A 27,989-nucleotide genomic window follows, 5' to 3' on the forward strand; every position below is an offset into this window, starting at 1 on the left:
ATTTCCATAATTATTTAAATCTTCGCTCTTGCTTGATACCTACAAAGATTGTGTGGAGCGTGTCATTTTCGCCTAATTTGGTTTGCACATGTTTCTTAACAATGAAACGAAACCAAAATTAGTTACCGACATACGCCAAACGAGGAGGCAATGAACACCGCTAATGCCCCACAATGGAACATTTTGAAAAAAAAAGGATCCACCGTGGAACTTCGTATGTCATTAGAAAGTGTTCATCTTGTAAAATACGGAAAAATTAAAACAGCGAATATATTTTAGTTTCAATAGTTCAGCATTTTAGAATCACACAGTCTAATGGCCTTTAAAAAGGCCTTTTTTTGCCGACTCTAGCGTGCTCCAATGGTAAATTGTCCACCTGCGTAAAATAGTGAAAAATATATAATATACGCAAAATGTTTTAATTTCGCGTGTTTTCGGAGTACTTACATATTTGGCTCTCTAACAACCTATACTCCCTGTACGTTAGTAGCTGGGCAACATGTTCCAACGTAATATTGCCCCGCCGATATCGAAGAATGGCTCCCGCGATAGAAAACATTCTTTCGACATCGGCGGAAGAAGCTGGAATGGAAAGCACGCGCTTCGCCAACTTCGCCAGGGTGGGGAAACGCTTCTGGTTAAGTCGCCAGAAGTCCAACACGCTGACATCTTCCTGATCGCATATTTTCTCATCTAAATACGCGACTAATTCCTTCTCATATTTAGATGAGTTTCCTCGCTTTTCGTAGCTATTATTTAATTATAGTATTTGGATACTTTGGATTTCACATACTATAATTAAATAATTTGTTAAAATTTCACTGTTTAAATAGTATGAAGTGCTCTTCTACGAATTATTGTCTATCACACGTTTAAAGAAAAGAAAGAAATCGCCATTTTGGTAAATAGCGACCTAAATTATGAAAAAGTCGAGCGAAAAAAGCTACATTTTAACATAACGAGTAATACTTTAGAACGTATAGTATAGTTATCTACCATATTATTATTGAGAATTATATTAGCCTTAAAAAAACGTAACATAATTTTAGTTTATAATTATAATTGCAATTTTATATTAATACATAATAACTATAAGTATGACACGTCCTATTCTCCCAATGCTACGTTAGTTAATGATAGTCTGTCTCGGCAATTACCATTCATCCTATGGACGAACAGATTTTTGCAAATTAAATCGGGACAAATTTTAAACATTACCCTGGTATTTGAAGGAAGTGCTTTGGCTGGTACATAATACGTAGGTGTCATTTTTTCGACGAATTTGCAGTTTCTAATCCACCGATTACGCAATCACCCCGCGACAGATCATCATTAATATCATTAAACGACGTCGTTCAGTGATACTTATGATTATTATGTTAATTATGATATTATATTAAATCATATATTTTTTCAGTTGAGTGGTAATCAGCTTATTTTAATAGCAAGTTTTTAACAATAAAAATATTTTGGTACAAGCTAGAGCAGTACAATTAGAATAATTACGTGGCAAATTGAACTAGCGACGAAATAGAACTTAATCGGCGATGATTAGGTTCCATGTAGCCACTAGTTCATTCCCCACCTAAGTAATTATCCCAATATAAGAGTCTCTAATAAGGGTACAAACTGGGCACTTACAAGGAGAGTCCCCGATGTGTTAATTGCCGATTTTGTTCAAAGTCGGGCGTATATAATCAAAGATAATTTAAACTCGTACCCTAGATTCACTCTCTCGCGCGTGTACGATAGCGTTTACCCACTTCCCGCTGGAACTCAGAAAAAATTCGCTCCATGGTTTGCGCCTTACCGCAACCGATGGAGCCCGATTTTTCTGAAGTCACGTGCCGGAAAAGGGTAAACGCTTCGTAACAAAACCGTCAATGGGAAAGCTCTTAGTATTCGAATCTAGGGTACGAGTGAAGAATTTCGGTTTATTTCTTCTCGTAACAATTTTAATTTTAGGAGAGCGTTTGATTTTAGCAATCAGACTGAAACAATCCACAAAACTATCGTTTGATCGAATTGGTGAAATAACTAGTGAAACAAAGTATATTTAAAACCGAGAAAAATAGCTTTATTTTTGAGGACTTTTATTTTTTACAAGGTGAACGCTTTGGCGTCCGAAAAGCCAAAGATACCGTTTAAACCCCGCTCGTCTGCTTTCCGCTCCCCCCAAGAGATGACACTTAACACGTGTCTTGGGCCTTCTAGAAAAGGAGCATCCGCGAACAATGCGGGGGTCCCCGGTCTCATCTGGCAGCCATTACAAGGGCTTGTCGAACTCGAAAACGTGTACGAATACATCATTAACGACAGAAAGACAAGTTTAAAAATACAAAATACTTTTTAAGAAAACCTTTAATTTTTATCTTTTTGACATTTAGTTTTGAAACTTTTAATTCTTAATTTTAACATTCCACATAGTTTTACAGTTTCTTAACAACGATTTTAAATTATCTTTGATATAATGTAGACCTATCTGAGATATGAAATTTCCCAAAAGGAGACGTTGCACTTCCCTTTCGATTTGCCATGGAAGCTGAAAATGTTTTGACCACTTTAAACAAAAAATCTCCATTTTAAAAAGCATGGAATGTTTTCGGTTTTACCTACGAAAATTTAAAAAAAAAATTAAAATCACGAAATAGGTAATTTCGACCACGTTTAGGTAAATTGGAACATTTTTGGGTAAATTTTAACATTTTTGGGTTAAAGTTGTAAATATTTTTGGGTAAAATAAGGAAAAAAATCTAATTTCTGTTTTAAGTGGTCAAAAACATTTTAGGTTGCCATGGCAAAACCAATGGATAGTGCACCGTTTCATTTTGGTAAATTTCAATTTTCATATTGGTCTACATTAAGCCCGACTTTGAACAAAATCAGAAAAAACACCTCGGGTACTCTCCTTGTTAGTATCCGTACCATGGTTTATGAAAATTAAATCTGGGGATCTAAATGGCGGAACTAACTTTCGTAAGTTATTATATTGTTTTCCAGAAATTGCAGTCGATTTTCACTTGAAAGGGGGCGTTAGTAGTTTAGATTATTTATTACTGTGTTAAAGTATTTCAAGCAGAAATAAAAAAAATGGGAAATAGAGTAGTATCAGTGTGACGTCTCCCATACTTTTCACACGTTCCTAAAATTCTATAACATTCTGAGATTATGTACGTTAGGTTAGGTAGAATCCGACTCCTTGAAAATAAGAGCTGGCCTGTAGTCGTTTATTCACTTCATTGCATCGAGTCTTAATTTTTTTAAACATTTCTGCTCATTTTGTTCTTTGAAATCGAATTTGGAATTTTTTGGATACAATTTTGCTTTACCGAAGCACGTCAACAAAAAATAAAAGCAGACGAGGAATCGGAACTTTTTGCAGGTAAGCTAGACGCCGAAATGAAATGCGCCCAACGGCGCCAAACCCGAGGCCAAACCGAAGGGCAGTTCACTCCTTCTTAGAGTGCAGAAGTAATCAAGGTTAAAAATTTAATTGGATTAAATTTAATACAGCCAAAGCTACAGACATTAAATTTAATCGGATTAAATTCAATACAGCCAAAGCTACAGACATCAAATTTAATCAGATTTAATCAACCAAGAGTGCAGATTTAATCATGGGAGTGAACTGCCCCTCGGGCCAAACCTAAAAACTACGAATTTTCAACGGATCCTTTTTTCTAAATTATGACAAATTTTGGGGCTTTCCTAATCGAAGAGCGATGCTATTCATTTTACAGAAAGAGAACAATTGTAAAATACGCTAAAATCCCCTGATACTACATAAACACTCTTTGCTTTAAGGGCGTAACAAAATATTTTTATTATTAAAAATAAAATATACCATTTAATATATAATATCATAACTAACATAATAACCATTATTATGAAACTGAAAGACGTCGGTTAATGATATTAATGATGGTCTGTCGTGGGAGGATTCCTAACCGGAAATTCGTCTAAAAATTATTTTTACGGCTGTATATACGAGCCAAAGCACGTTTGGGCAAGGTTTGGGTCTCAAATTCGAACAAAACTACCTTCAGAAACAAAAATAAAGTTTAAAATGTGTTCCGATTTAACTCGCGGAGAGTTGTCAGTCCTTAGGATGTAAGTGACCTTCTCGGTTTCTTACACGAGAATCTTCCACCGCACGATGTTTTCTTCTTAATGGGAGATTTTAACCTACATGTTGACTGGTCGAATCCGTCCCTTTGTACAGCCCAGGAGCAAATTTTTTCGATACTGTGTTTGGCCTTGGACTTCAACAGACGGTATAACAAATCCCACACGCGGAAATAACTTCCTTGACTTGGTTTTCATAAATGACGAACGTTTTCCTCACTGCGATTCACACTAGAGACAGCCTACCAGCTTGTGATCACTTTGCGGTTGCTGGAAGCCTGAACTTACCTCGGTATTTTGTTCAGAGAATTCATCGAACTATTCTCAATTACAAAGATCGGTCTAAAAATGATCTTGAAGGCACTTTGTACTACGCTCCTTGGGACATTGTTTTTTCTTCAAGTGATATTGATGTGACTTGGGAACTTTGGCTTGATCTCTTTTGGGCATGAGTTAGGGACAATGTTCCGAGTATAACCATTCATGGAAAGAAGCGTCCGCCCTGGATTACGGCTGGTCTTGTTCACGCGAGCCACGTGAAGAATTCTCTTTTTAGGAAGGCCAAATGGTTGGGAAGAGATTTTGATTGGAAGAAGTATCAGGATTTTAACAACACTTTGAGAACTAAGAGTAGAGGTGCACATGATATATTTGTGTCAAATTTGCATGATACCATTGCTACTTATCCTACGCGGTTTTGGAGTTTCGTCCGCTCAAAGTCCCAACTCCCTCCACCGTCTTCGTTTAAAGTAAAGAATGGGCAAATATCATGTCCTTTGGCCATAGCTAAGGCCTTTGGTGAATTCTTCTACCGAAGCTTTAGCATGTCAGACACTACCTTAACTCTACCTTCCGTTTCGACACCAGAAAAAACGCCTTGAAACGTTTGAAGAATGGATCGGCCTGTGGGCCGGATGGTATTACATCCTAGGCTTCTTAAATTGATGTCTCCTGCCATAATTGACCCGATGGTGAAAATGTTTAAGTTATCGATGTCTTCTCTGCCTTCTGGTTGGAAGCTTGCTAATGTTATGCCGGTCTTCAAAGGGTCGGGCAAGCGCAACGATCTTTCAAATTATCGACCTATATCACTCACGTCTGTCGTTGGAAAATTACTGGAATCGATTGATTACGAGAAGCTGAATAAGTTCTTGGAAGACAGTTCCTTAATACCTACCTCGCAGTATGGATTTCAAAGGGTCGCTCTTGCACGCACCAGCTTCTGAAGTCTTTCCACGAGTGGTCTTCCTTTCTCGATGAGCGTAACCCAACTGACATTCACGTGGTGTCGTTTGACTGGTCAAAAGCTTTGGCTCCGTTTGCCACAAGCGGCTTATTTTTAAACTTCAAAGAATCGGGGTCACTGGTGAGGTATTGCTTTGGCTTCGGGATTTTTTATCCAATCGCTTTCAACGAGTGGCCTATCGTGGTGAATTCAGCACGTACCTTCCAGTGCGTTCTGGAGTGCCTCAAGGCTCGATTTTGGGACCATTACTTTTCAACGTCTTTGTGTCTGATCTGCCATCTGTGTTGACTTCAAAATGTTGTCTATATCAGTATGCGGATGACAGCTATATATCTCTCGCAATTAGATCTTTCACGGATCTTTTGAACTTGCAAGATAACATCACTAGTATTTTCAATTGGGGTGTGGCCAACAACATTTCCCTCAATATTAAAAAATGCAACGTCATGGTAATTACAAGGAGGAAGTCCCATGATGATGTCACCTATAATATTAATGGTGTTCCACTTAACCATGTGTACTCTATGAAGATTCTCGGTGTCGTCGTTTCAAGAGATCTAAAGTGGACCTCCCACATTAATTACGCTAGCAATCGAGCTCGCCGCTTTTGTGGTCTTATTCGTAGAACCACTGGTTTTACGCCTGCATCTACCACATTCTTTCGTTCGATGTGCTTGCCAGTGCTGGACTATGCGTCTCCAGTTTGGAATCCTTATCTCAATAAGGATATTGCAGCACTGGAGCGCATACAGCGTAATTTCCCGAGTTACTACCTTAAGTAGCCTCGGTCGTATTTGCCTGGTCATATTCCTTATAGCCAACGCTTACGAAATCTTCACCTTTGGCCACTCTCCGTTCGTAGAAGTGTTTCGGATATGGTCACACTCTTGAAAATTGTCAAGTCACCGACCTTTAATACAGATGACAAAATGGCATTATGCACCAGGAAGACCTGCCCTACGTATAATCTAAAGTTTGCTAGATGCTTGGCTTTAGAAAATTCATTCTTCTTCAGAAGTGCACGGACTTGGAATCTTTTGCCAGCTGACATCCGGTAGAATGCCACTTCTCTTTCAATTCAACATTTTCGGTCTTCTTTTCGGATTGGCTTATTCAAAATTCTTAATTTATTTATTTATAATTTAATTAATATCTGGTATAATTTATATTGTGTATTTGTTTTTAAATTATTTATTTTAATTGTTTGTACTGTTTTGGTAACCACCCTGTATAGGCTTTGCCTCTGTGGTTGCCTGCAAACTTTGTGTTGCGAAATAATTATTATTATTATTATTAATGATTTATATGGTCATTGCCGACACAGACTATCATTAAGTAATTTATCATTAGGAGAATAGGAAGTGTATTATGTTACTTATGTTATTACGCAGTATCTGAATATGTAGCTTTTTATGAATCATGTACTATTTATAGTAAACGAGTCATTATAGGCTGGTGTGCGTGTGCGTGTGCGTGTGCGTGTGCGTGTGCGTGTGCGTGTGCGTGTGCGTGTGTGTGTGTGTGTGAGAGATCGGGTATGATTGGGAACGCGAAGCGGGGGAAATTCCTCTTAGTTTGCGTTGTGTAGATCATCAAGAGCCCTATACAACGGCAAATTGACGTGGCAACACAGGTTGAAGTATCATTAGAAATATAAAAAGATGGCCGAACGTCGTTGAGAAAATACGAGCATTCAGGCAAAACGGGTTTAGTTTCTAGTCAAAATTAAAGATAAATCATAAATAATACAAAATCTAGTTGCAAATTGAGTTTGTGCAATAAAATAATTAGCGATTTGACCTGTATGTAATTGTAATTCGGTTATTTCTGGCTATTTCGTTGTCAATTTATCGCTAAGACTTGGATGCTTTTACATTTATACATATTTTTCTTTTTAGCCGTTGCACTCAGCGAAGAGGCCGGTGTAATGGTTAAAGATGCGCTCTGTCAATCTACCGGGCGTCAGTTTAAATCTCGCTTCCGCATATATTTTAGATAATTTTTTTTCTGTTAATTTTATTTTCAGTTTGAACATTTTATCTGCTTTTTATATCAAATAATTTATATTACTGAAATTCCTCGAATTAATTATCTTGCCATTTTAATTCATTTTGGGCTCCCAACGCCATCTCGTTACAAAAAAAAATAACCAAGAATTTGGGAATTGCTGTATTTTTCAATTATAATTATTTATAATAGTATTTAATTTCAGTAGTATTTCCAAAAATATTAAAAATATTAATTTACACTCTTTAAACTAAAATAACTACTAACAATAAACAATCTGAGAAAACACACGGGTACACGATTCATATTACAAAAATATATTTTTGTTTCCTTGTTTATAACTTTGGTCGTCATTTTCCAAAATGGCGAAATTTTTTCCTCTTCTTTAAACGAAGTTACATAAAATGTTTATGGTGAACCAAAATAAAATAAAAGAAATTAGCACAAGGTTGCCAGGTAATCGGCGAGCGAAGCACCAGGGGGGAACGAGTTAAGAACTGATGCTGCGTTCCCTCTTTGAACCGCAATAGCAATTCTTTGCGTGAGAAATTCCACCGATCGTGGCTCGCCGGTAACCTCACGAATTCGACGCCCGATTTAAACATCGCAATTTTAAAAAATCTTTAATTGTAATATGTGGAAACAATATCGATTTACCCGGTTTCAATGAATGTTTGACAGCTTCCGGTTTGCTGTATTACGCAAAGGGGCGAACTTAGAGTTCCTGGATCAGGGGGCCCCGAAAGATCCCACGTCAATACGCTAGTTCGAAAAAACATTAAGCTTATTTAAATTGAATAACAGTTTTACCCCATGCTTTTTCAAAATGAAAACAACCAATAATTTTGAAACTATATTGATTCTATTTTTCATATTTATAGTATAAACGAAATATGAAATACTCTTTCGACAAACACTAAAAAACGAATTCGAGTAAGTCGAAATACGGTACCGCGTAGCCTCTATTTCGTTTTACGGTGATCTATTGAGGTAAAACCGTACCAATACGACTACCTTGTAACCTTACATAATCAATCTCTTATCCACTCTGTGACTACCAGGCTTGGAAATAAGGTTTAATTCTAAACTGGTCTCTTTGGCCAGTGACTCCCAACTCTTGAATTATTTAAGTGGTCACGTAGACCAGTTGGTTAATAATACTGTAGATAGTTTTGAATTAATAAACTGGACCCTGGACCAGTGAACCCCTAGCTTTTGAATAAAAAAACTGGTCGGAGCAATTAATGAACTGGTCTTTGACCCAGTGACCACCGCTTATTTCCAAGCCTGGTGACTACGTGTCAGGCGCTCAGCAGAGTGGTAGTAGCCCCACCCTTTTCCCAGCATTAAACAAATTTGAATAGTCGAACTATAATTTCTATAATCATGGTCCAGTTGTTTCTTCCTTTAAGTGGGTACTATGGCATTTCTTTTTTTGGTTTTAGTTACGTTGTGACTTGTCACGTATGGAAATCAGGAACGTATGTAATTAAGTGCTTCGTCTTAGACGAGGGGTAAGACACTCTGCGAACTCGGTGTACACTGCCGTACCTTTGACAGTGCTAAATGGAACTCGCGAACTCTTGAAAATATGTACCTTTAACAGTGCTAAATGCACGAACTCGGTGTACCGATTATATGAGACTGTCTTACCCCTCGGTCTTAGAGGGGTAGGGTGAAAAGTTAGGTTTTTGCCTAGTCAAATAGAAAAAGGTTCGTTTTTGGGTTCAAACAGAGTTCAAATAGAGAGGAGCATGCAGTGGTATAGCCAGATGGGTGGGCCAAGGGGCAAGTCCACCTCCCCCGAAACGTATGGCTTTTTTTTATTCCCATTGTGTGCTCCCTCCGAAATCAAATCCTGGTTACGGTGCTGGGCTGGAATCAGGGAGAATGTCACTCAGAATTCAATTCCGCTATTTCGTTCTTGAGTATCGGAATTCTTTTTTGGCATTTGGCTTCCGCAAAATTCTTAATTTCTTATGTTAAATTTAATTTTTTTTTAATTTGGTTTTATCTATTTAAACCTTTTTTGTAGAGCTTTCAAATCTTTAATCTAATTTTTAATGGAATCTAACCACCACGTATAGGCCTCTGTGGTTCCCCGCAGAGTTTTATTTTGCGAAATATTATTATTATTAAATCAACAAACCTTTCTAGCTTGAATATTTTTTAGATATAGACGCGTCATCAGTCATGATATTTTAAAACTACTGTGCAATAACACATTAATTGGTATAAACTAGATAGTAACAAATTTGCAAATAGCATTTTTTTGAATGAAGGTCTATTAATTATTTAAGCAAAAACGTATTAAATGGTTTTTACCTCTCCGAGGGTACTTTGTACCCTGGAGGGGTATTACAATCACCGTGTCTGTCTGTGGGTCTGTCTGTATGTCTGTGGGTCTGTCCGGGCTTATTTATTTAATAATAATAATAATAATAATCAGTTAGGCTAATACCCAAGACACCACCTTAGTGGTCATAAAGCAACTTTTATAGTCATTAAATAGCATTTAACAATTGGATATTCGTTATTAAAAGCTTCAAAACCCGTTATGTTTTCGTGAAATGAAATTTAAGCAGATGAATTTTATATATAAGCTAGATTACTCCCTCTACACCTCCTTTCGAGGAGGAGTAAAAAGTGTAACGTTTGAGCTCTGGAACAAGCGAACAAAATTCGGAACAGGGTAAATCTTACCCCGAGAACAGGCGAATAAAACATTTTAGGGTAAAAAGTTTACACTTTTTGTCCTGGGACAGGCGAAAAAAAAACCACCTATTAAGTAGACCCCAGTTAGTTATTTCTGAACAGCCTCTATCTAAATTTAAAGTACACTTTTTTCAAATAAATATGCCTTCTAAGAATTTTCCCAAATATGCTTCGCAATACCATTTGTCAAATCACAGTTCTTTATACAAATTTTATGTTCTTTAATTCTATCGGTAATTGAACGTTTGGTTTCTCCAATGTATTGTCACGCGTAATTGAGGATAGGTAGACGGACCGACCAAGCATCATCTATAAGACGTACACTTTGTAGTCCGTTATAACAAAGGGGCCGAAGGTCACCGGCCACTATAAAAGGCCGGGTCTCTCCGAAGTCAGGGCGACGTTTCTCGGTGAAGGCCGAAGAGAAGAGACATAAGCCGAATTGGCTGAGCCTTCTCTGACGGGACGACTGGACCGCCTGCTGCAAAAGCTCGCCCCAGACGTCTAGGTATTAGCGAGAGGACTAACGCTGAACAAGCGCAGCCTCTCATGAAAATCCTCCTACGGCGGGGAATCGAACTCCCTCGGCTGGCCCTTCGTCAGTCGGCCCGTCTACCAGTTCGCGTTTACACTATTTTTGTAAATTTATAAATAAAGTATATTTCGTATTGAATAACTTGTTGTCGTCTCATCCTACCGTAACAATATGCTTCGCAATACCATTTGTCAAATCACAGTTCTTTAAACAAATTTTATGTTCTTTAATTCTATCGGTAATTGAACGTTTGGTTTCTCCAATGTATACATTAGAACACGAGCAGGGAATTTCATAAATTACACCTCGTAAATTTTCTTCGGAAATTTTTGGTTTTAATTTTGAAAGTTGTTTTCCTAATGTGATAGTGGTTTTCGAAACTAGATTAATACCAAATGGTTTTAAAATACGTTTTAATTTTTCCGTCGTTTTCTTCATGTATGGGAGAACCAATGTTTTTAATTTTTCAGAATCAACTGGTTTTAAATTTTGAACTATATTTTGGTTCAGAATAGAAGTCACCAAACTTTTAGGATAGTCCGAGCTTGTTCATTGATTAGTTATAATTTGTTTATCTAAAATGGGATTATCAGATATTTTCTCAATGTGGCTTTTTAGACCCTTTATCACTGATGTTTTCACCTGGTGAGGATGATTGGAATTGAAATTTAGAAACGTTTTTGGATGAGTTGGTTTTTGGTACATCGTGAAACATAAGCCATTTTGTTTTTTCTCAATATTAATATCTAAAAACGATAATCAACCAGAGTTTTCTAATTCTAAAGTAAATTTAATTTTCGAATTAATATTATTAATAGACTGGTGAAAAGCGTCGAAATTTTGTCTATTGCCTGACCACACAAAGAAAATATCGTCCATAAAACGTCTTCCAAATTCTCAACAAATAAATTGGCAATGATCGGGGTTGATTATCGGGGTGATTATTAGATTGAGTTGATATGGGACACAGGGCCGTGCAGACAAGGGGAAAGTGGCGGGGGGGGGGGGCAAAATCCGCATTGTCCCGTTGAAAAGGGCCCATGAGTGACTGTTAGGGGGCCCGCAAGCTGAAGGTGCCCACGGGAAAAGTTCAAGGGGGGGGGGGGGGAGTGCAAATCGAAGCCCCACGAAAGCTCGGCACGGCCCTGATGTGACAAGATTTAATCTTAAATTACAAATAATCATTAATTATAATTTTCAAGTATAGGTAATTTATCAGTTGAACTCGGGTGATGTTATTTCACCAGTACATATTTACATAAGTTTATAATATTTTACATAAGTCTGTCACTTCCTTTTACATGCAAACCTTTTACTAAGAGCTAGATACGAGAGACTTTATAATGGACTTCGGTGACGTTTTGCGTCTGCTCCTTATCGTGTCTAGCCGGGCGATTTTCGTACCATGATGACGTCACTCTGTGATTAGCTCTTACGAGACGTTAGTAAAATATTTTCCAAAGTGATATACTTATTGAATAATATTATAGACGTATGATATTTATAATACCTGAGTTTCAAATATATAACTAGATATAGCCATAGGTGCCATAACTACAATAAGTAGGACACTTTCTATTGCTTTAATTCTAATTTCCTTACAGAACCTTTTTGAGACAAAGATACTCTCTTGAAGTTACCGTCCTTGGTGAATAATTTTCTTTAAGAATATAATTAAAAAAAACGGAGAGCCCGTTCTGGAGTCGTGAGGAACTTTGCCTTTGTTTTGAAGCCCGCGTGCGAATCACGCGTGCCAAAAAACATATTTCATTTGGGCTCGTGCCGCCGAATTTTATTTTTTATTTTATCAATTAAGTGTAATATTCCGCCGATCTATCGGAAACCAGATATTTTGGCTTAGGCGCAAGAGAGCTTTACAACGAAAACAAACTTCACCATTGAGTTGAGAATAATAATTAGCATTTCCGTACCCAAAAAACTACTATTCGAAGTTATGGGAAAACGAAGTTATGGGAAAACGAAGTTATGGGAATTCAAAGTTATGGGAATGCGAAGTTATGGGAATTTTGTATTCGAGGTTTTGGTTCGAAGATATGAGACTTCTACGTAATGGGAATTCTGAGTTATGGGAATTCGGCGATATGGGAATTTATGGGAATTTTGTATTCGGAGTTGTGATTTTCGAAATTATGAGTTGTTCCCGATCAAGGATAATAGCTAAAGGATACGAAATAACCCGCGATTTTCGCTCCCCTTCCGTAACAGTTTTACTCCCACAAGTTGGGAGAAAAGGGGGTACTAAAAAAGGGGGAAATGTGTATGATCCTGGTAAGACCACTTTGTAGCGCCCTCTCTACTAAGGATATTGGAAAATATCCTTAGTTTTGCCGCCAACGGCTTTGGACCACGCTCTTCTTTTATTAATAATGATATATTAAGTATAATAGCTAAATATGGATCACAATTATTTTAAGTTAAACGCTTTGAAAAAACCTACTAAGGCGCAGCAAAAAATTTTACACTTACTAAACACACAGTATTTTCCCATTTTACAAAATAACTATTTAAATCAAAGCTCAAATCAAATCGCCGTTAAAGTTAAAAGTTTTAAAGCTATCCCGCCACTTGACCTAAGCCTAGATCGAATCACCGTTTATTGTCGCCAAGAGTCGCAGATTTTTGCCTCTAGATGGCAACAGCAAGGACAGCGCTAGCGTCTTACCAGGATGCGATCCCCACTTTTTCCACCCACCCCATCCACCCGTCGGGGGAGACTCCTTTCACGAGAGAGGTACGAGCTCGCTTCGCCATTTCGTATCCTTTAGCTATTATCCTTGTTCCCGATGGAGCGGTCAATATTGGAAGCCTTTGGGGACAGCCTTGGAAATAAGGTTTTTTTTTAAACTGGTCCTTATGACCAGTGACCCCAAGGTTCCTAGAAATTAATTTACGCTAATCATGGACGGTTTATAAGAGGACAGGTCAACCAGGCTATTTTTTCTAATATAGCACGTTTGCTTTTTAAAAAAAAATAGTACGGCCAAGGTCATAAATATTTTTTTCTTAAAATGGCGCGCGCTACGTCCTTGTTTAAATTTATCGATATCAGAAAAGGGAAAAATGAAATCCACGACGATCACAAGTATCCAGAAAGGTTAGTATTCATAAAAGTTTGTTATCATTATTAATTAGAACAATTATTATTTAAAATAAAACTTTCTAAAAATATTTAAGAGCCAGATATTGTTAAGCCTTGACTAAACTTACTAAAGGTGTATTGAAACTAGATGCATGATTTTAAAGGATATTCAATTTTATTAGGAGTGAATATTCCAACTAAAATTTGTTAATAAACTTTCTTATGTTATAGGATTTCTACTAATAATAAGAAACAAAATAAAGACTCAAATCATTACGGCATTCTGGAAACTAAAGGTTCTATAGAGTCACACGACCATTGCGATTTGGAGACATTTGAATATATAGATAATGTGATTAACTGCTGTGATAGTTGCTATACATCCTGTGATACTTCTGTCTGTGATTCTAGTGAAAGGCGTGATATAAAAACCAAAGCTGAAACGAGTAATAAGAAGAAAGTAACGAACAAAGCATCCGGGTACCTTTTACGTATGTCATTTCAAGAGAATCAAATCTAGTAGTTTCATAATTTAGTGATAATTCATTTTCTTATAATAGAGTATACAACTGAAGGATTTAAAGAAACAATCTGCAAAAGTTTTGAGAAGCTGGAGTCGTTAGGGTTTTCTGCAAAAGCAGATCCCAACAAAATAATTATTATCAACGAGTTAATAAAAATTGGAAAGCATGGAAGAGTACCTAGATGGGAAGAAGGATTTGACGCAATATTTGACAAATTTGCAACAATGAAAACGTCTAAATCATTTTGGGGTCCAGCCCAAGAGTTGCAGTCGAATGATCGGGTCCTTTCTCATACAGTTGCGTATATTTCATCAATATCTCCACCGGTAATTTGTCATGCCTTTCAATATTTTTGCTTTAAATGGGCTGTAATGTTGGAAGCCAACTTTCTGGTAGTTTTATTGTATATTTAGTTGATTGGTAATACTAAAAATTTAGAATACATTTTTTCCAACGTTTCCCACTCCTTGAAAGCCAAATTTGTTGTCGTAATTCATATTTATATAATACAAAATTTTCCTTTTTAGATATTTTTATGCCTGTCTGAATATGATAAAAAATTTTGCGCTGCTTTCTTTCTTAAAAATCTACTCGATCTAGTTCACATACATATGGCAAAGAATGATATATTGGAAGAAAAATTCATTGATCAGCCGCCATCTACAATGGAATCCCAAATATTAACAGCTACATCCAATAAATTAAAAGATAAACAAATCTTATATTATGTAGCTGGTGCGACAATTAAGTCGGTATCAAGAAGTGTAAAGTACAGTTTGGAATTTTTAGAAGCTGCGGCTGTGAAAGGATCCTATGAAGAGATTAAACAGTATTTAAATGTAGAATTACCAAGCCTCGATATATCGGCCTGGGTAACCCAAAATAATCGAGGTGGGCTACTTTACGTCAAAAAAAATACATACGAAATGTTTTTAGCAATTAACGGAATTGCCTCAAAATTTTATGGCACCCAAATCCTAATAGAAAACAATAGCAATAGGAAACAAATGGCTAGAGAAAAGGTATTAAGTAATAATGAAGTTAAAATATATTGGCAAAATTTGTTATCTAAATCACGTATCCCCGAAAATAATGAATTTAGAACCAAAATTTTAACAAAGATCACGGAAAGTTTTTTAACTTTAAGAGGTAAAGGACTGCAGCTATATTTAAGAGCCAAACACTCTTCCCATAAATCCGTAGAACTCCATTTTGTTGTCCATCTTTTATTTCAAATGACTTTAGAACATAGCCACCTTCTAAATTAATTTGCGAGAAAACTAAACAATTATCCGTGGCTGAAGCATTCCAACCGCGTGGTAGAGCAGCTCCCGCTAATAGTGATTGTTCAAAATGATGAGTGTATTTAGTTTGGTTTAAAATGTTACGATTGGGTTGACTTTCATTTAAAGCGATATTATCTAGTTCACTATCACATTCCATTGACAAAGACTTGTCCACCACTAATGAAAACGATATTTTTGGAGGGCCACTGTGAGATCTTATAGGTGTGCTGGTGCTACAGTCTGGCTTGGGCTCTTCCAAATTTGCAATGGTAGCACAATCAGGTATTCCAGAAAGTGATACATTATCATTCTGATACTGTAATTATAATTTTTAATATCTAATGTTAATCAATTTGCGTATTATAAAAACTGGTAAATTGACCTACCATTAACTGAAGAGAATCCAACGTTTCTGTAAAATGTATAGGATCAGGGTGGTCTTTTGTTGGACCATGACCATTAACAAAATGTTCTGAACACACATAATGGGTATATTGTTCAACCTTTGCTATAGTTAGATCATCATATCGTCCACACGCGGAAATCCAGCGTTTGCATCTTTCTATATCTTTTTTAGGCCGAGGAAAGGGAATGAAAAATACGTTGTTTCCACAAGGCTTAACGGTTTTATCAGTATTACAACATAACGAGTATTTGCATTGCTTTCTAACCATTTTGGAACAATTTAAAGGAGATCTAAATAATAATAAATGAGGTTTTACGCTAATTACACTTTTAAAAGTTTAACTACATTCAATAAACATTATTAATCCATTACACCGGCCAACATGAAGCATCCATTTTATTCTAACGGAAACGCGATCTAGAAGGTTCTCCAAATTCCACCCCTCTCACCTCCCCTCACTCTATGCTGAAGATAGCTCGGTTATACAGTGGAAGGTAGCCGTTGACCTGTCCTCTTATAAACCGTCCATGCGCTAATATAGGTTGGCTGGTTTGGCAGCATTTCCTATGGGCAGTTTTGAGCGCGTTCATTGGCTGTTCGATTGACGTCATCATGAGACTTGGAGAATTTCCTTAGGTTTTTCCCAGAGCCTTCAGGAAGCTAGATTTGGTGTCAGACGGACAGCGCTTTTGCCTAAATTATGTCATAATTTATGAATTGTATTAAGTAAGTACATTTTTTTCCAACTTTATTGTTATTTAAATATTAAATTTTACTATTTCATTTATTTTGGATTGTTTTTAACCAAAGTTAGATGTAAATATATTTACATTTTTAAAATGCATGCCATTATGACTTAAGACTAGGCCGTTTTTATTTAGGTTTTTCCATAGGGTTTTTCATTTTTTATATCAATATTTATTCTTTTATATGGTTTCCAAAAGCTAATAAGATGACTGGTACAAGATCTGAGGTTGAAGTGTGCAAAAATTGTTTAAAATCCACCAAACAATCTGAAGAAACCAAAAATATAACATATCATTAATTCCCCAAAGATCCTGAGCTACAGGAGGTGCGGGTTGTGCGTTGTAGAAGGTTAGACAAATTTAATCCAGAAAAATCGCGTATTTGCTCAGAACATTTTAATTTGGAAGACTTCGAGAGGGATCTATGATCAGAACTGACGGGGATTTCTCGGAAGATAATAGTAGGAAAAAGCACAAAAAATGACAAAAATTGTGACTTAACATTTCACAGGAATATTCGGCAATTTCATTATAATTATCCTAAAATGTACTTAGCAGCTTTACACACAATGACATAAAGAGTAAGGAAGTGTATACGGGATATTATTATTATTATTATTATTATTTTTTTGCTCCTTGATAAGAGGCCATAACATATCCGAACATCACTAGCTAGTCTTTCCTCAGTTATTTGGTTCTATATAATTTGTAGAGGAAACTGATCTCAGTTATTTTTAAATTCATTGACAATAATTTAAAAAAATGCTTTACCAGCGAAATTAATAAAAAATATTAAGTTTTAAAAAACATATCCAGGTTACCTTTTTATTTTAAAGTTGAAAAAATAATGGTGATATTTTGTATCAAATTGTTGACTAGATTTCAACTTTGACATTATTGAATAATATTGGCGTTTTTAATAGAGAAATAGTTGAATCTCAAAAATACAACGTTTCGATGTAATATTAATTTTAAAATTGACATTTTTGGCATTAAGTTGTAAAAGATATTTGTGATGTTATATAGAAACTTAGAAAGTCATTTTTGTATATTTGGAACAATGGTATTGTTTTTATAAAAGGGTAAAAGTTAACTAGTGAAGATATTAATTTTAAAATTGACATTGCAAAATTGAAAAAGATATTTGTGATATTTTATAGAAAGTCATTTTTGTATGTTTGAAACAATGGGTATGGAGGGTAAAAGTTAACTAGTTAAGATATTATTAAATGTATTGAGCTATTTCTGATATTTCGTTTTTAATTTTTTTGGATAACACTTGTATTTGTTATATGTAAAATTCTAATTGTAATGTTCGGTTTAATAGAAAATTAATTTGTCCAATAAATTCTGGTTTAACAAAGATTTTTTTATATCAATAAAACTATTTGCACACCTTCAATTTTTGTAAAAAACTCGAAAATAACCAACACATTTGCAGCGGTTAAGCGCTTAGAGAGAGAGACACGGGACGGGATGGGAGTCTCATGATGACGTCACAAACGCGGACGACGAGAGAGTGAAAATTTCCTGAGATTTTAGAACCGCGAACTGGCCCCCCTTGCAGTGACCCCCTAGCATATGAATTATTAAACTGGTCCTTATGACCAGTAACCCCCTAGCTTATGAATTATTAAACTGGTCTTATATAAAATGTTCTAATGTCATTTATATGCCTAAAAAACATATTCTACATGTTTAGAAGTTAGATTATGTTGGTAACATTAACTTTACACGTATTCAAAATAGTTAACTTTATTTTACGAGTACCACCAGAATAGTACAATATAGTACTATCTCACCTAAGACTACTACCAGAGGCTAGAAGACCCTCGTAATTTACCGTATTACCTCTCTTTCTCTAAGCCCCTTAACTCCAGAGTCCCCGGTCCGTTACCGCGTTGCCAGGTAGCCTACCGTACTAGGGGGAAAGCGAGACTAGAGGATTGAGGGTTTGAGGCCAGAGGGGGGGTTAGACCGTTCAAGGGATGCGAGCGAAGGGACTCTACATAAAACCTCGACGTGCGGCTCCGGCGGTAATAAGAGGAGTCGCTGTACATAGAAATCCAGTGAATAGGGAAATCCAAATTGATATAAACCTTGAATTAATAGGTCATCTCCTATTATTTGGAATTATTAAACTGGTCACCTTCTGTTTTTTTGTTATTATTTCGAATTAATAAACTGGACACGGTGACCAGTGACCCCCCAAATTTTGAATAAATAAACTGGTCTTTGACCACCTGACCACCGTTATTTCCAAGGCTGTTTGGGGATATGAGAGAAATACTAGCGCTTTTTCTCCCTTTAAGACTATCTCTATTATTGAAAGAGGGAATTTCTGGTTAATAAAATCTTGATTGATGATACTTACATCAGAACATTACCAGAAGTGAATATCCCTTACATAATCCCATATGTAACTTTTATTCCCTTTTCTTTGAAAAATTAGCCCTTAGGTGCTTTTAAAAAAATTGATTATCTAAGTTACATCCTTATATAAAAATATATTTATTTTCGATACATTCAAGTAATAAATCTTGTTCAAACATATTGAATTTGAGCAAAGTTTATATTTTGAAACAACAAAATCTCAACAAATTATTATTGTCTTTGTTTTTAGTAGGCACATAGCCTATTACAAAAATTGATACATGAAACAATCAGACAAATAATTATTATTGTCTTTGTTTTTAGTAGGCATATAGCCTATTACAAAAATTGATACATGAAACAATCATAGACAAATAAAACGGATTAAGGAAATAAATCAAGCCAGACAAATGTCCCTATTGGTAAATTTTGTACAAAATCCGTTTGCAAAAATACATTTCGCAAGTTTATAAACATTCCCCTTCCCCCCCTAATTATTTTTATTAAATCTTTGTACAATATTTTTCAAGGCTAGATTTGGTAGAGACATAAAACACCTTATAAAAAATTCCCGAAAGATGACACAGTTTACGTTCTAAATACGAATAAATCTAAAACTCCAACTCTACAGGATATTTTCCTGTAAGGCAAGCTGTGCAATGTCCAATAGGCTTTCCACTTGGATGGACTCCTTTTTGCACAGCACTTACAAGCCCTTCAACAGATAAATATACAAGACTGGCAGCGCCTAACTGTTGAGCAAGTTCTTCTGTGGTCATTTTATTTGCGATGAGTTCCTCTTTAGTGGGAATGTTAATACCCATATAACACGGAAACTTTAAAGGTGGTGATGCAATTCTCACATGAACCTATGAGAATTGAAATTCTATTAATTTTTTTCTCTTAAATGAAGTAAAGATTTTTGTACTTCAACTGCCCCAGCATCCTTTAAAATGCGAATAATTGGTCCAATAGTTGTTCCTCTTACAATAGAATCATCTATTAAAACAATTTTTTTGCCAGAAAAATTTGAGGAAAGCGGTCCAAATTTCTTGGCAACGGCTAACTGGCGTAATCTAACACTGGGCTGAATAAATGTCCTTCCAATGTATCTGTTTTTACATAAGGCTTCTGTATATGGAATGCCAAGCTAACAAGCACAAAAATATATTTTAAGTGAAATGTCTATACACAAAATATTTTTTTTTTACCTCTTCAGCAAAGCCTAAGGCAGCGGGTGTAGCAGATTCAGGTACTGTACTAATAACATCAACATCCAAAGGGGCTTCCCTCGCTAACTGTCTTCCACATTCTTTTCTAACTGTATAAATCATCTGACCTACGTAGAAAAAAAGTTATATAAAATAATATAGTTATATAACATTTTGCACGAACCTTCCATAAATGAATCTGGTCTGGCAAAATAGACGTATTCAAAAATACACAAAGCTGGAGAAGAATCATTAGGTCTGGGAATGCAACCGAGTGACTTCGGACCATGTTTGGTTATTTGTACTATTTCTCCCGGTTCTAATTCCCGGTATAATTTGGCAGATACTGAAACAAAGCAACACGATTCTGAAGACACCACCCATCCATCAATATCTTGTTTCTCATCTGGGTCATCTGCAAAGAATATATATCACTGAATTCAATAGTTCAATGTGAGGCCCAGCCCATACCTCTTACACGAAATTACTTCTAAATAGTAGCTCCATTATTTACCAGAAGTACTTGGAAGTTCTAGAGTTCCAATACACAATGGTCTGTTTCCAAATGGATCCCTGACTGCGTATATTGAATCATGAACCATTATTAACAACGCATATGCAGTAGGAATGAGGCTCATCATATTTTTGATTCTCGCTGCCCAATCTGGACCATTAGGTTCTCCTGATGGAGGTGGCATACACAAAATTTGGGTTAAAAGCTCGCTGTCAGAACCTGTCGATAACCCTACTCCTTTTTCTAAAATCTATACAAAAATAAAACTATTATATAAGTAATTGAAACTCAAAAGAAATAAAATTCTACTTTTTTCCGTAGTTTGGGGGCATTAACAATTTCTCCATTGTGAGACACGGCTAAAAGCCCATGAACATTGTGAACCACAAATGGTTGTATATTTTGCATATTCGATCCACCAGCAGTTGAATACCTTGTATGACCGATACCCAAGTTTCCCTTGAGCGTTACTAAGTCTTCTTCTTTGAAGACTGAGCTTACGAGGCCCATTCCTCTGTGCATGCTAAATTTATCTTTCTCTCTACCTTTACTAGTTACGATACCCGCACTTTCTTGGCCCCTAAATCAAATTGTAATTAACATTAATTATGGTTGTCAATCAGAGTAATAATAAAAAGAATAGTTACCTATGTTGAAGACCCACAAGCCCCAAATAAATAATATGAGAGATATCAAGATTTGAAGGCCAAGTTCCAGTGGCTATACAGCCAAATATACCACAGGCCGTTTGCAGTTCCTCATTATCCTCCATTTTATGAAGTCTAATTTTATAATAAATTTTTCTTAACAAATTACAATCCTTCCATGAAAACAATAGAACGAAACGAAACCAACAAAAATATGCAAAAATAACTATAACGCTAACCTAGATATTATAACCATAACCGAGGATCGCTGGAACGCGAATGCAAAACTCAATTTCTCAAAAACGCAAAACTGTTAACACTAGAGGCGATTTAGGGACCACGTGGTTAGTAATTTGGCGCGCAAGTTTTACTGCAAAAAGAGGTTCTTGATTAATTTAACCATTATGGAAACTATTTAAAGAAAAATCAAAAATTATTTAATACAGTTTCAAAATTTTCCAAAATCATACATATTTTTCAGTTAATTATCAACTTTAATTTAATTGAATTTTGTTTGATTAAACTTTGGAACTTTGAACCACTTGAACTACTTTTTAGGCATCTCGTACCGAAACCACGTGTTTTTCGGATTCCCTAAGAAAGTGCGCCCCCAGAAGGCCTTGGGTCGTTGAATCAAACGCGAGGGATTTTAAATTCTCATTTTCTACCAGATAAAAAAAAAGATCGAAATGGCAGAAAGTAAGAAAGCTTTTGATATATTTATAGGTGTTAAATTTAACTAACCCATAATATTATTTCAAGTAATATAAATAAATAACCACAAAAATGTTAAATTCTGAATGTTTTGGCTAAATTAATGTCCACTATTCCTTGATGTTTTCGTTTTTTGACCATTATGCTTTTACATGTTCAGAATAACCCTACTTCTATTTGTTGTATTGGTTAATGGATATATTGTACCTGCTTTCGGGCTAATTACGTTTTAATGGATATTTTATAGCGCTGAAACTTGGGAAACTAATAATAGAAGGAAAGACAAAGAGGATTTACGAGCTTGTTAGCGAGCCTGGAAATGTAGTTATGCAATCAAAAGACCGTATTACTGCTGGGGATGGGTTAAAAGCCCATGACATGGAAGGAAAAGCAGCAATTTCAACTGCAACAACTTCCACAATTTTTGATTATTTGAATGCAGTTGGTAAGAGATGTTTTTCTCATTCTGAAATTTGTTCAATTTAAAAGCTGCATTATGCAATACTTAGATGAATTGAGAAACCTTCGCATTTGCTCTAAACAGAAGTTTTGTTGTAGTTGCCCTCTCAAGATCTTGGTACCTTTTCTTGAGATAAATTATACTGATAGTTGTCTCCAAGGGCATATCCAGAAACTCATTATCAATAGTCTACTCAATTTTTCTGGGGTGGTTATCTTAGTTTTATTATTGTAGTTGAAACTCAAGGTCAGTTATTCAAGTAAAAGTGTTAAATGTTCAGTAGATGGAACATAATACGATATTAAAATGTTATGGTTTTTGTTAAGTGTATTATATAGTTCCAATTAATTTATTAGTAAGATTTATAGCTGACAGTTTAATCTTTCCATGATTTTGATTTTTTTGATATTGACATTCAGGTTTGAAATAAATAGGATATAATCATATATTACCCCTTTAGAATTACTTAGTTTGCATGTTTAAGTAATTTGAAATATTTTACTTAAAATATTCTAATTCATATCAATGTTTTTCTTATCCATCACTTGTTAATCCTATTTAAGTGGTTTTTTCTGGTTTAAAGTGGTTTTATCTTTACTGAGGTGGTGGAAAATGAATCTTTATATCGTGTTGATATCGAAATTGATATTTATCAGCTTTAATGTTCAAGGACTTTTGGTTTTGTCTCAAAGAATAGTCTACTGTTATTTAAAAACGTTCCATGTGAGCATGTTTAATTTTTGAATATATATTTTTTATAAGAAATAAAATGATGATAGTTTTTTCTCGGTTTTAGGAAAACTAGATAAATTGGAAATACAATAAATATTTGTGCAGTGTGCTAAATAATAATCAGTGACGCAAAGAGATTTATCAGATCAGGGATTAATTTCTGTGTATGTTCGCCTACTCCCCCAAAAATTTCCTTAGATTAGATAAGTATAGACATGGTATTGATCACACCACTGCACCTATAAACCTTTTTGACTGTGTCAATGTCCTTCCATGGGCATTTATGGTCTAAGTATGCAGGCCCCAGAGGTCCTATAACATCCTATATTTATAGCAAAATTCCCAAAAAGTCATATAATTTTGATATTCTGCGCATTTCAAATCCCACCACTCAGTTAAATTGCTATACAAAGTCTTTGTAGTCTATATTTTTGTCATTGTTAACATGGTTAGCTACTAGTATATTTTTGTGATAAAATTGTGAAATATTTTCTATTTTTTAAGTGAAAACCAAATATTTATTTCACTAAATATATATTTTGTTTTTAAATGCATAAAGTTAGTAAATTAAATAGCATATATAGTCCTATGAAGTCCTATTTTTCCTATAAAAATTGAAGATTTGAGGGGGGCCCTGAAGTATGAGAAATTAAAAAAAAACTAGGTAAATCTGGTTATTACAATATTTAAGAATTAAAATTGAAAACTTGTGTAGCTATGCAAATAAAATTTTCTTGTGTCATGGACATCTTATTTAATTTCACAATATTTGAAACCCTCTGCAGGTGTCAAAACTCATTTTGTACGTCAAGTTGATGATAAATCTATTGTGGCCAAAAATTGTGACATGATCCCCATTGAATGGGTGACTAGAAGGATTGCAACTGGATCTTTTTTGAAGAGAAATGTTGGTGTGCCAGAAGGCTATCGATTTTGTCCTCCAAAACTTGAAACTTTTTACAAGGTTGTTTAAAAAATTTAGCTTCTTCAAAAATAGCGTTTAAATGGTACATTCACTATTTATAGGATGATGCTAATCATGATCCTCAATGGTCAACCGAACAACTAATTTCTGCTAATTTACGAATGGGGGGTGTGGTTATTGGAGCACCTGAAGTTGACATCATGTTACGAATGACTAGAACCATCTTTGAAGTGTTAGAGAAAGCTTGGGCAGCTCTAAATTGCAGTTTAATTGATATGAAAGTTGAATTTGGAATAAACCCTACGACAGGTAATAATTATTTATTATATCTCTCAAGAGAAGTATTCATTTAAGATCTAGGAGAAATTGATGTGCATATCCTATTGTATCAGAGTTAATATCCATGTAAAATATAAAGTTACACTCCGTAGGGATTTTTTATTTAGAGCAATATTTCCCCCATCACTATGGATGTATTTCGCACTACATAGTTTTCTGAAATATTTTGAAACCGGTGAAAGGTACATTTTTCAAGTGAATAAGATTTGCAATGCTGTATAACGAGATGGATACTTCTCCAAGAGATATTTCATACATTTGCTATTAACATTCTATTATTGTTTATGGTATGCAGGTGAAATTTTGCTTGCTGATGTGATTGATAGTGATTCATGGCGTTTGTGGCCAGCAGGGGATAAAAGGTTAATGGTAGATAAACAAGTTTACCGTAACTTGCAAGAAGTTACTGCAAAGGACCTAGACGCTGTGAAACGAAATTTCCAATGGGTTGCTGAGCAAGTTAAAGTAAAACTGACAAACAGTAGAATGATCATTATCTAAAATTGGTTATTTATTAAAGCTACTACAACCCAAACCTAAAGCTCAAGTGGTAATTTTAATGGGTTCACCATCAGATTTGGGCCATTGTGAAAAAATTGCAAAAGAATGTGAAAGATTTGGGGTGCCAACTGATTTACGAGTTACTTCTGCTCATAAAGGAAGTGATGAAACATTGAACATAATTGCTCAGTATGAAGGTAATTGTATAATAATGAACATTTTGAATCAGATAAAAATATACGTATTGTTCTAGGGGAAGGTATTCCAACTGTTTTCATTGCTGTTGCTGGTCGCAGTAATGGTTTGGGACCTGTCACTTCAGGAAATTCTGCTTTCCCAGTAATTAATTGTCCGCCATTGTCCGCTGATTGGGGTGCAAATGATGTTTGGTCATCTTTACGATTACCTTCTGGTACTATATTTTTTAAACATTAAATGTAAATTTTTTTATATTGCAACTTTATGATTAGGTCTGGGCTGCACTACTGTTATGTATCCGGAGGGTGCTGCTCTTGCTGCGGCCCAAATTTTGGCTTTAACAGACCACTTTATTTGGTCATGTTTGAGAGCGCAACAACTTAACACCTGGGTGGGATTGAAGCTAGCTGATAAGAAAATCAGGAAGAAGTAGGAGACCTTACTCTAAATTTTTTATATTTTAAACTTTACTTTAAATGGTTAATATTTTTTACCTATGTATTCATTGAAAGGGGTATATTTTCATAAAAGAATTTAATTTCATTGAACTTTATTAACTACATAAATACTATGCCAATTGATTTGTTGGGAAATTCAAAATTTCTGCTTCTCACCAAAAAGCTTTTCTATATCATTAAGCGATTTTGGGCAATGAGCGGAAAGTACTTCTGGTCCATGTTCGGTGATAAGCACATCATCCTCAATTCTCATCCCTATTCCCCGATATTTTTCAGCAACATTCATGTTATCCTCTGGAATATAAATCCCTAAACCAAGCCATTGGGTCTTTTACAAAATGATATCAAACACCAATAATGAGATGGCTTACCTGGTTCTATGGTGATGACCATTCCTGGCTTGATTTTATTATTTCTATTAATTAATGTGGTGTCGTGCACATCCATGCCAAGATAATGCCCCACGTGATGTGGACAATAAACATACGCCAGCTATCAATGAAATAAAACTATTAAAGGTGTTTTTTAAAACTATGGTAGAAAAGAGATACCTTGCTCAGTTCGATTTTGTTGACATTGTCAGGTATTATGCCTAGTTCTTGTAATTTCGTACCAATAAGCTGACACATTATATGAAAAAGTTCATCCAGCGAAGGAAAATTAAGACACTGGGCAATAAGTTCTTCTTGGATTTGGAAAAGAGCTTCATAGAGCTCTTTTTGAGCAGGAGAAAATTTCCCACTAACACTCCAAGTTCTTGTTATATCACTGGCATAGCTATGGTATTCACAACCTACATAGAAATCCTAAATAGAGCACATACACCTGGATGATTTTCAATTTTTTTTGTTAAAATCCTACCAGCATCCATTAAAACCATGTCTTTTCCTAAAATTCTTTGATTATTAGCTGTGTAATGAATTATATTTGCTCTGGCACCTCCGGCTATGACTGGCGGATAAGCTAATCTTTCAGCTCCTCTTATTCGGCACTCGTATTCCATTTTAGCATGTAACTGAGCTTCATTCACAAATGGATGAGACGATCTCATTACTTCTTTTAAGGCTAAAGCTGCTGTTTCCGCACTTTGTCTCATAATTTTAATTTCAGCATCTGACTTAACAACCCGAAGTTGTTGAATTAGTAATCGCGGTGATTCTATGGCTAAATGATGCGACTGAGAGATAAAATCCTTCATTATTTCATGCACAGATAGAAGTGGTGGATGCATGTAGTCGTACCATAAAACGAACTGCTGATGATCTCTCGCGAAAGATTCTACAAATTTCTCTAAGTTTTCAAAATTAGATGCATTGTCAACACCAACTAGTTCAATAGCTCCTTCAACACCTGAGCGAGGACCTTCCCATAACTCTGTTTGAGAGCTCTTCTTTGGAACAAACAATATAGATCCATGCTCAGGCAAGTCTTTGCCAGGCAAAGTATGTAATACTAAAATACTATCTGGTTCTTGAAACCCGGACAAGTATAAAAATTCAGTATTTTGTCTAAAAGGATAGGGAATTTTATCGCTCATGTAAACTTTTGTGCTGGAAGGAATCACAACTAAATGAGATTGTAAATCTACGCCAGCTTTTCGCGCTTGAACAGCAATAGACTCCATCAAACTAAAGCGTCTCTCTTTGTATTCATCTTGAGATAACCCAGGCGTTACTTGACCATCTTGCAAAAGATGGGGATGGGTGGATGGTGCTGGCTGTCCATACATTCTGCCCATGTTAGAAGATGTTGCGGCATTGTGGGCTTTGTGGCAATAGTTTTGCACTTGAACCAGTTTAGTATAGTTTTTACAAGAGCCATTGAAAAGCTTCGATGGTTGAGAAAAATGACCTAACAGAGTAAAAAACGCTATATACATATATAAAACCAAGATGAGAGTCAAAATAGCATTTGCTCCAAAATAATTTATCATATCCGAAAACAAAATAAATACGATTTTGAAACAAAAGCTAACCAAGACACAGGCATAAATATTATTAACAAACATGCTTCACCTTGTCTAATGATAAAAATAACTCGATTCATTGCTGAAAGTTATAAAAAAAAACCTGAAGCTTAGAATGCTATTAATTTTTTAATTGTTTACAATTTGACAGCAATAAATATATATACTGAGAGAGCCTAATCACGGCCTAATACGCTATACGGCCTACGGGCAAAGAGTATCCGGGCCAGCCTTGGAAATAAGGTTTTTTTTTAAACTGGT

At 35.4% G+C, this 27,989-nt stretch overlaps 4 protein-coding genes across 4 annotated transcripts; 2 read left to right on the plus strand and 2 right to left on the minus strand.

Moving 5' to 3' along the window:
* The first annotated feature begins 5,117 nt into the window (after nt 1-5,117).
* On the plus strand, nt 5,118-15,520 carry LOC149948509 (uncharacterized). The gene is made up of 4 exons (XM_090171093.1): nt 5,118-5,308; nt 13,960-14,219; nt 14,289-14,578; nt 14,780-15,520. The coding sequence occupies exons 1-4, from the start codon at nt 5,118-5,120 to the stop codon at nt 15,518-15,520; spliced, it is 1,482 nt and encodes a 493-aa protein (XP_090027219.1).
* A 4,050-nt stretch (nt 15,521-19,570) lies between these two features.
* On the minus strand, nt 19,571-21,773 carry LOC149948510 (amidophosphoribosyltransferase-like). The gene is made up of 8 exons (XM_090173546.1): nt 21,675-21,773; nt 21,436-21,570; nt 21,098-21,368; nt 20,789-21,038; nt 20,459-20,689; nt 20,275-20,402; nt 19,992-20,213; nt 19,571-19,932 (listed from the first exon to the last, which is right to left on the minus strand). Exons 1-8 carry the CDS (start codon nt 21,689-21,691, stop codon nt 19,675-19,677), a joined length of 1,512 nt encoding a protein of 503 aa, XP_090029672.1. The 5' UTR covers nt 21,692-21,773; the 3' UTR covers nt 19,571-19,674.
* Nucleotides 21,774-21,997: 224 nt separating this feature from the next.
* On the plus strand, nt 21,998-25,847 carry Paics (PAICS bifunctional enzyme). Its single transcript, XM_090173549.1, has 8 exons — nt 21,998-22,134; nt 22,397-22,594; nt 24,127-24,305; nt 24,368-24,575; nt 24,901-25,070; nt 25,126-25,303; nt 25,360-25,518; nt 25,577-25,847. Exons 1-8 carry the CDS (start codon nt 22,125-22,127, stop codon nt 25,735-25,737), a joined length of 1,263 nt encoding a protein of 420 aa, XP_090029675.1. The 5' UTR covers nt 21,998-22,124; the 3' UTR covers nt 25,738-25,847.
* LOC149948512 (xaa-Pro aminopeptidase 3-like) lies at nt 25,784-27,974 on the minus strand. Its single transcript, XM_090173547.1, has 5 exons — nt 27,778-27,974; nt 26,624-27,613; nt 26,314-26,555; nt 26,134-26,254; nt 25,784-26,071 (listed from the first exon to the last, which is right to left on the minus strand). The coding sequence occupies exons 1-5, from the start codon at nt 27,806-27,808 to the stop codon at nt 25,899-25,901; spliced, it is 1,557 nt and encodes a 518-aa protein (XP_090029673.1). The 5' UTR covers nt 27,809-27,974; the 3' UTR covers nt 25,784-25,898.
* Nucleotides 27,975-27,989: the final 15 nt, after the last annotated feature.

This window comes from Leiobunum rupestre, chromosome 4 (genome assembly GCF_980474605.1).
Source record: "Leiobunum rupestre chromosome 4, qqLeiRupe1.1.hap1, whole genome shotgun sequence".
Lineage (NCBI taxonomy): Eukaryota > Metazoa > Arthropoda > Arachnida > Opiliones > Sclerosomatidae > Leiobunum > Leiobunum rupestre.

Coding starts and splice junctions, on each gene's coding strand:
- LOC149948509 (XM_090171093.1), top strand. CDS start 5,118: ATGTCTTCTCTGCCTTCTGGTTGGAAGCTTGCTAATGTTATGCCGGTC. Junction 5,309..13,959: donor TCCTTAATACCTACCTCGCA/GTATGGATTTCA, acceptor CTTATGTTATAG/GATTTCTACTAATAATAAGA. Junction 14,220..14,288: donor AGCATCCGGGTACCTTTTAC/GTATGTCATTTC, acceptor TTCTTATAATAG/AGTATACAACTGAAGGATTT.
- LOC149948510 (XM_090173546.1), bottom strand. Junction 21,039..21,097: donor CCCCCAAACTACGGAAAAAA/GTAGAATTTTAT, acceptor ATTTTTGTATAG/ATTTTAGAAAAAGGAGTAGG. Junction 19,933..19,991: donor AGGATGCTGGGGCAGTTGAA/GTACAAAAATCT, acceptor CAATTCTCATAG/GTTCATGTGAGAATTGCATC.
- Paics (XM_090173549.1), top strand. Junction 24,576..24,900: donor TGGAATAAACCCTACGACAG/GTAATAATTATT, acceptor TATGGTATGCAG/GTGAAATTTTGCTTGCTGAT. Junction 25,071..25,125: donor GGGTTGCTGAGCAAGTTAAA/GTAAAACTGACA, acceptor TATTTATTAAAG/CTACTACAACCCAAACCTAA.
- LOC149948512 (XM_090173547.1), bottom strand. CDS start 27,808: ATGAATCGAGTTATTTTTATCATTAGACAAG. Junction 26,556..26,623: donor CATGGTTTTAATGGATGCTG/GTAGGATTTTAA, acceptor ATTTCTATGTAG/GTTGTGAATACCATAGCTAT. Junction 26,072..26,133: donor GGTCATCACCATAGAACCAG/GTAAGCCATCTC, acceptor GGCTTGGTTTAG/GGATTTATATTCCAGAGGAT.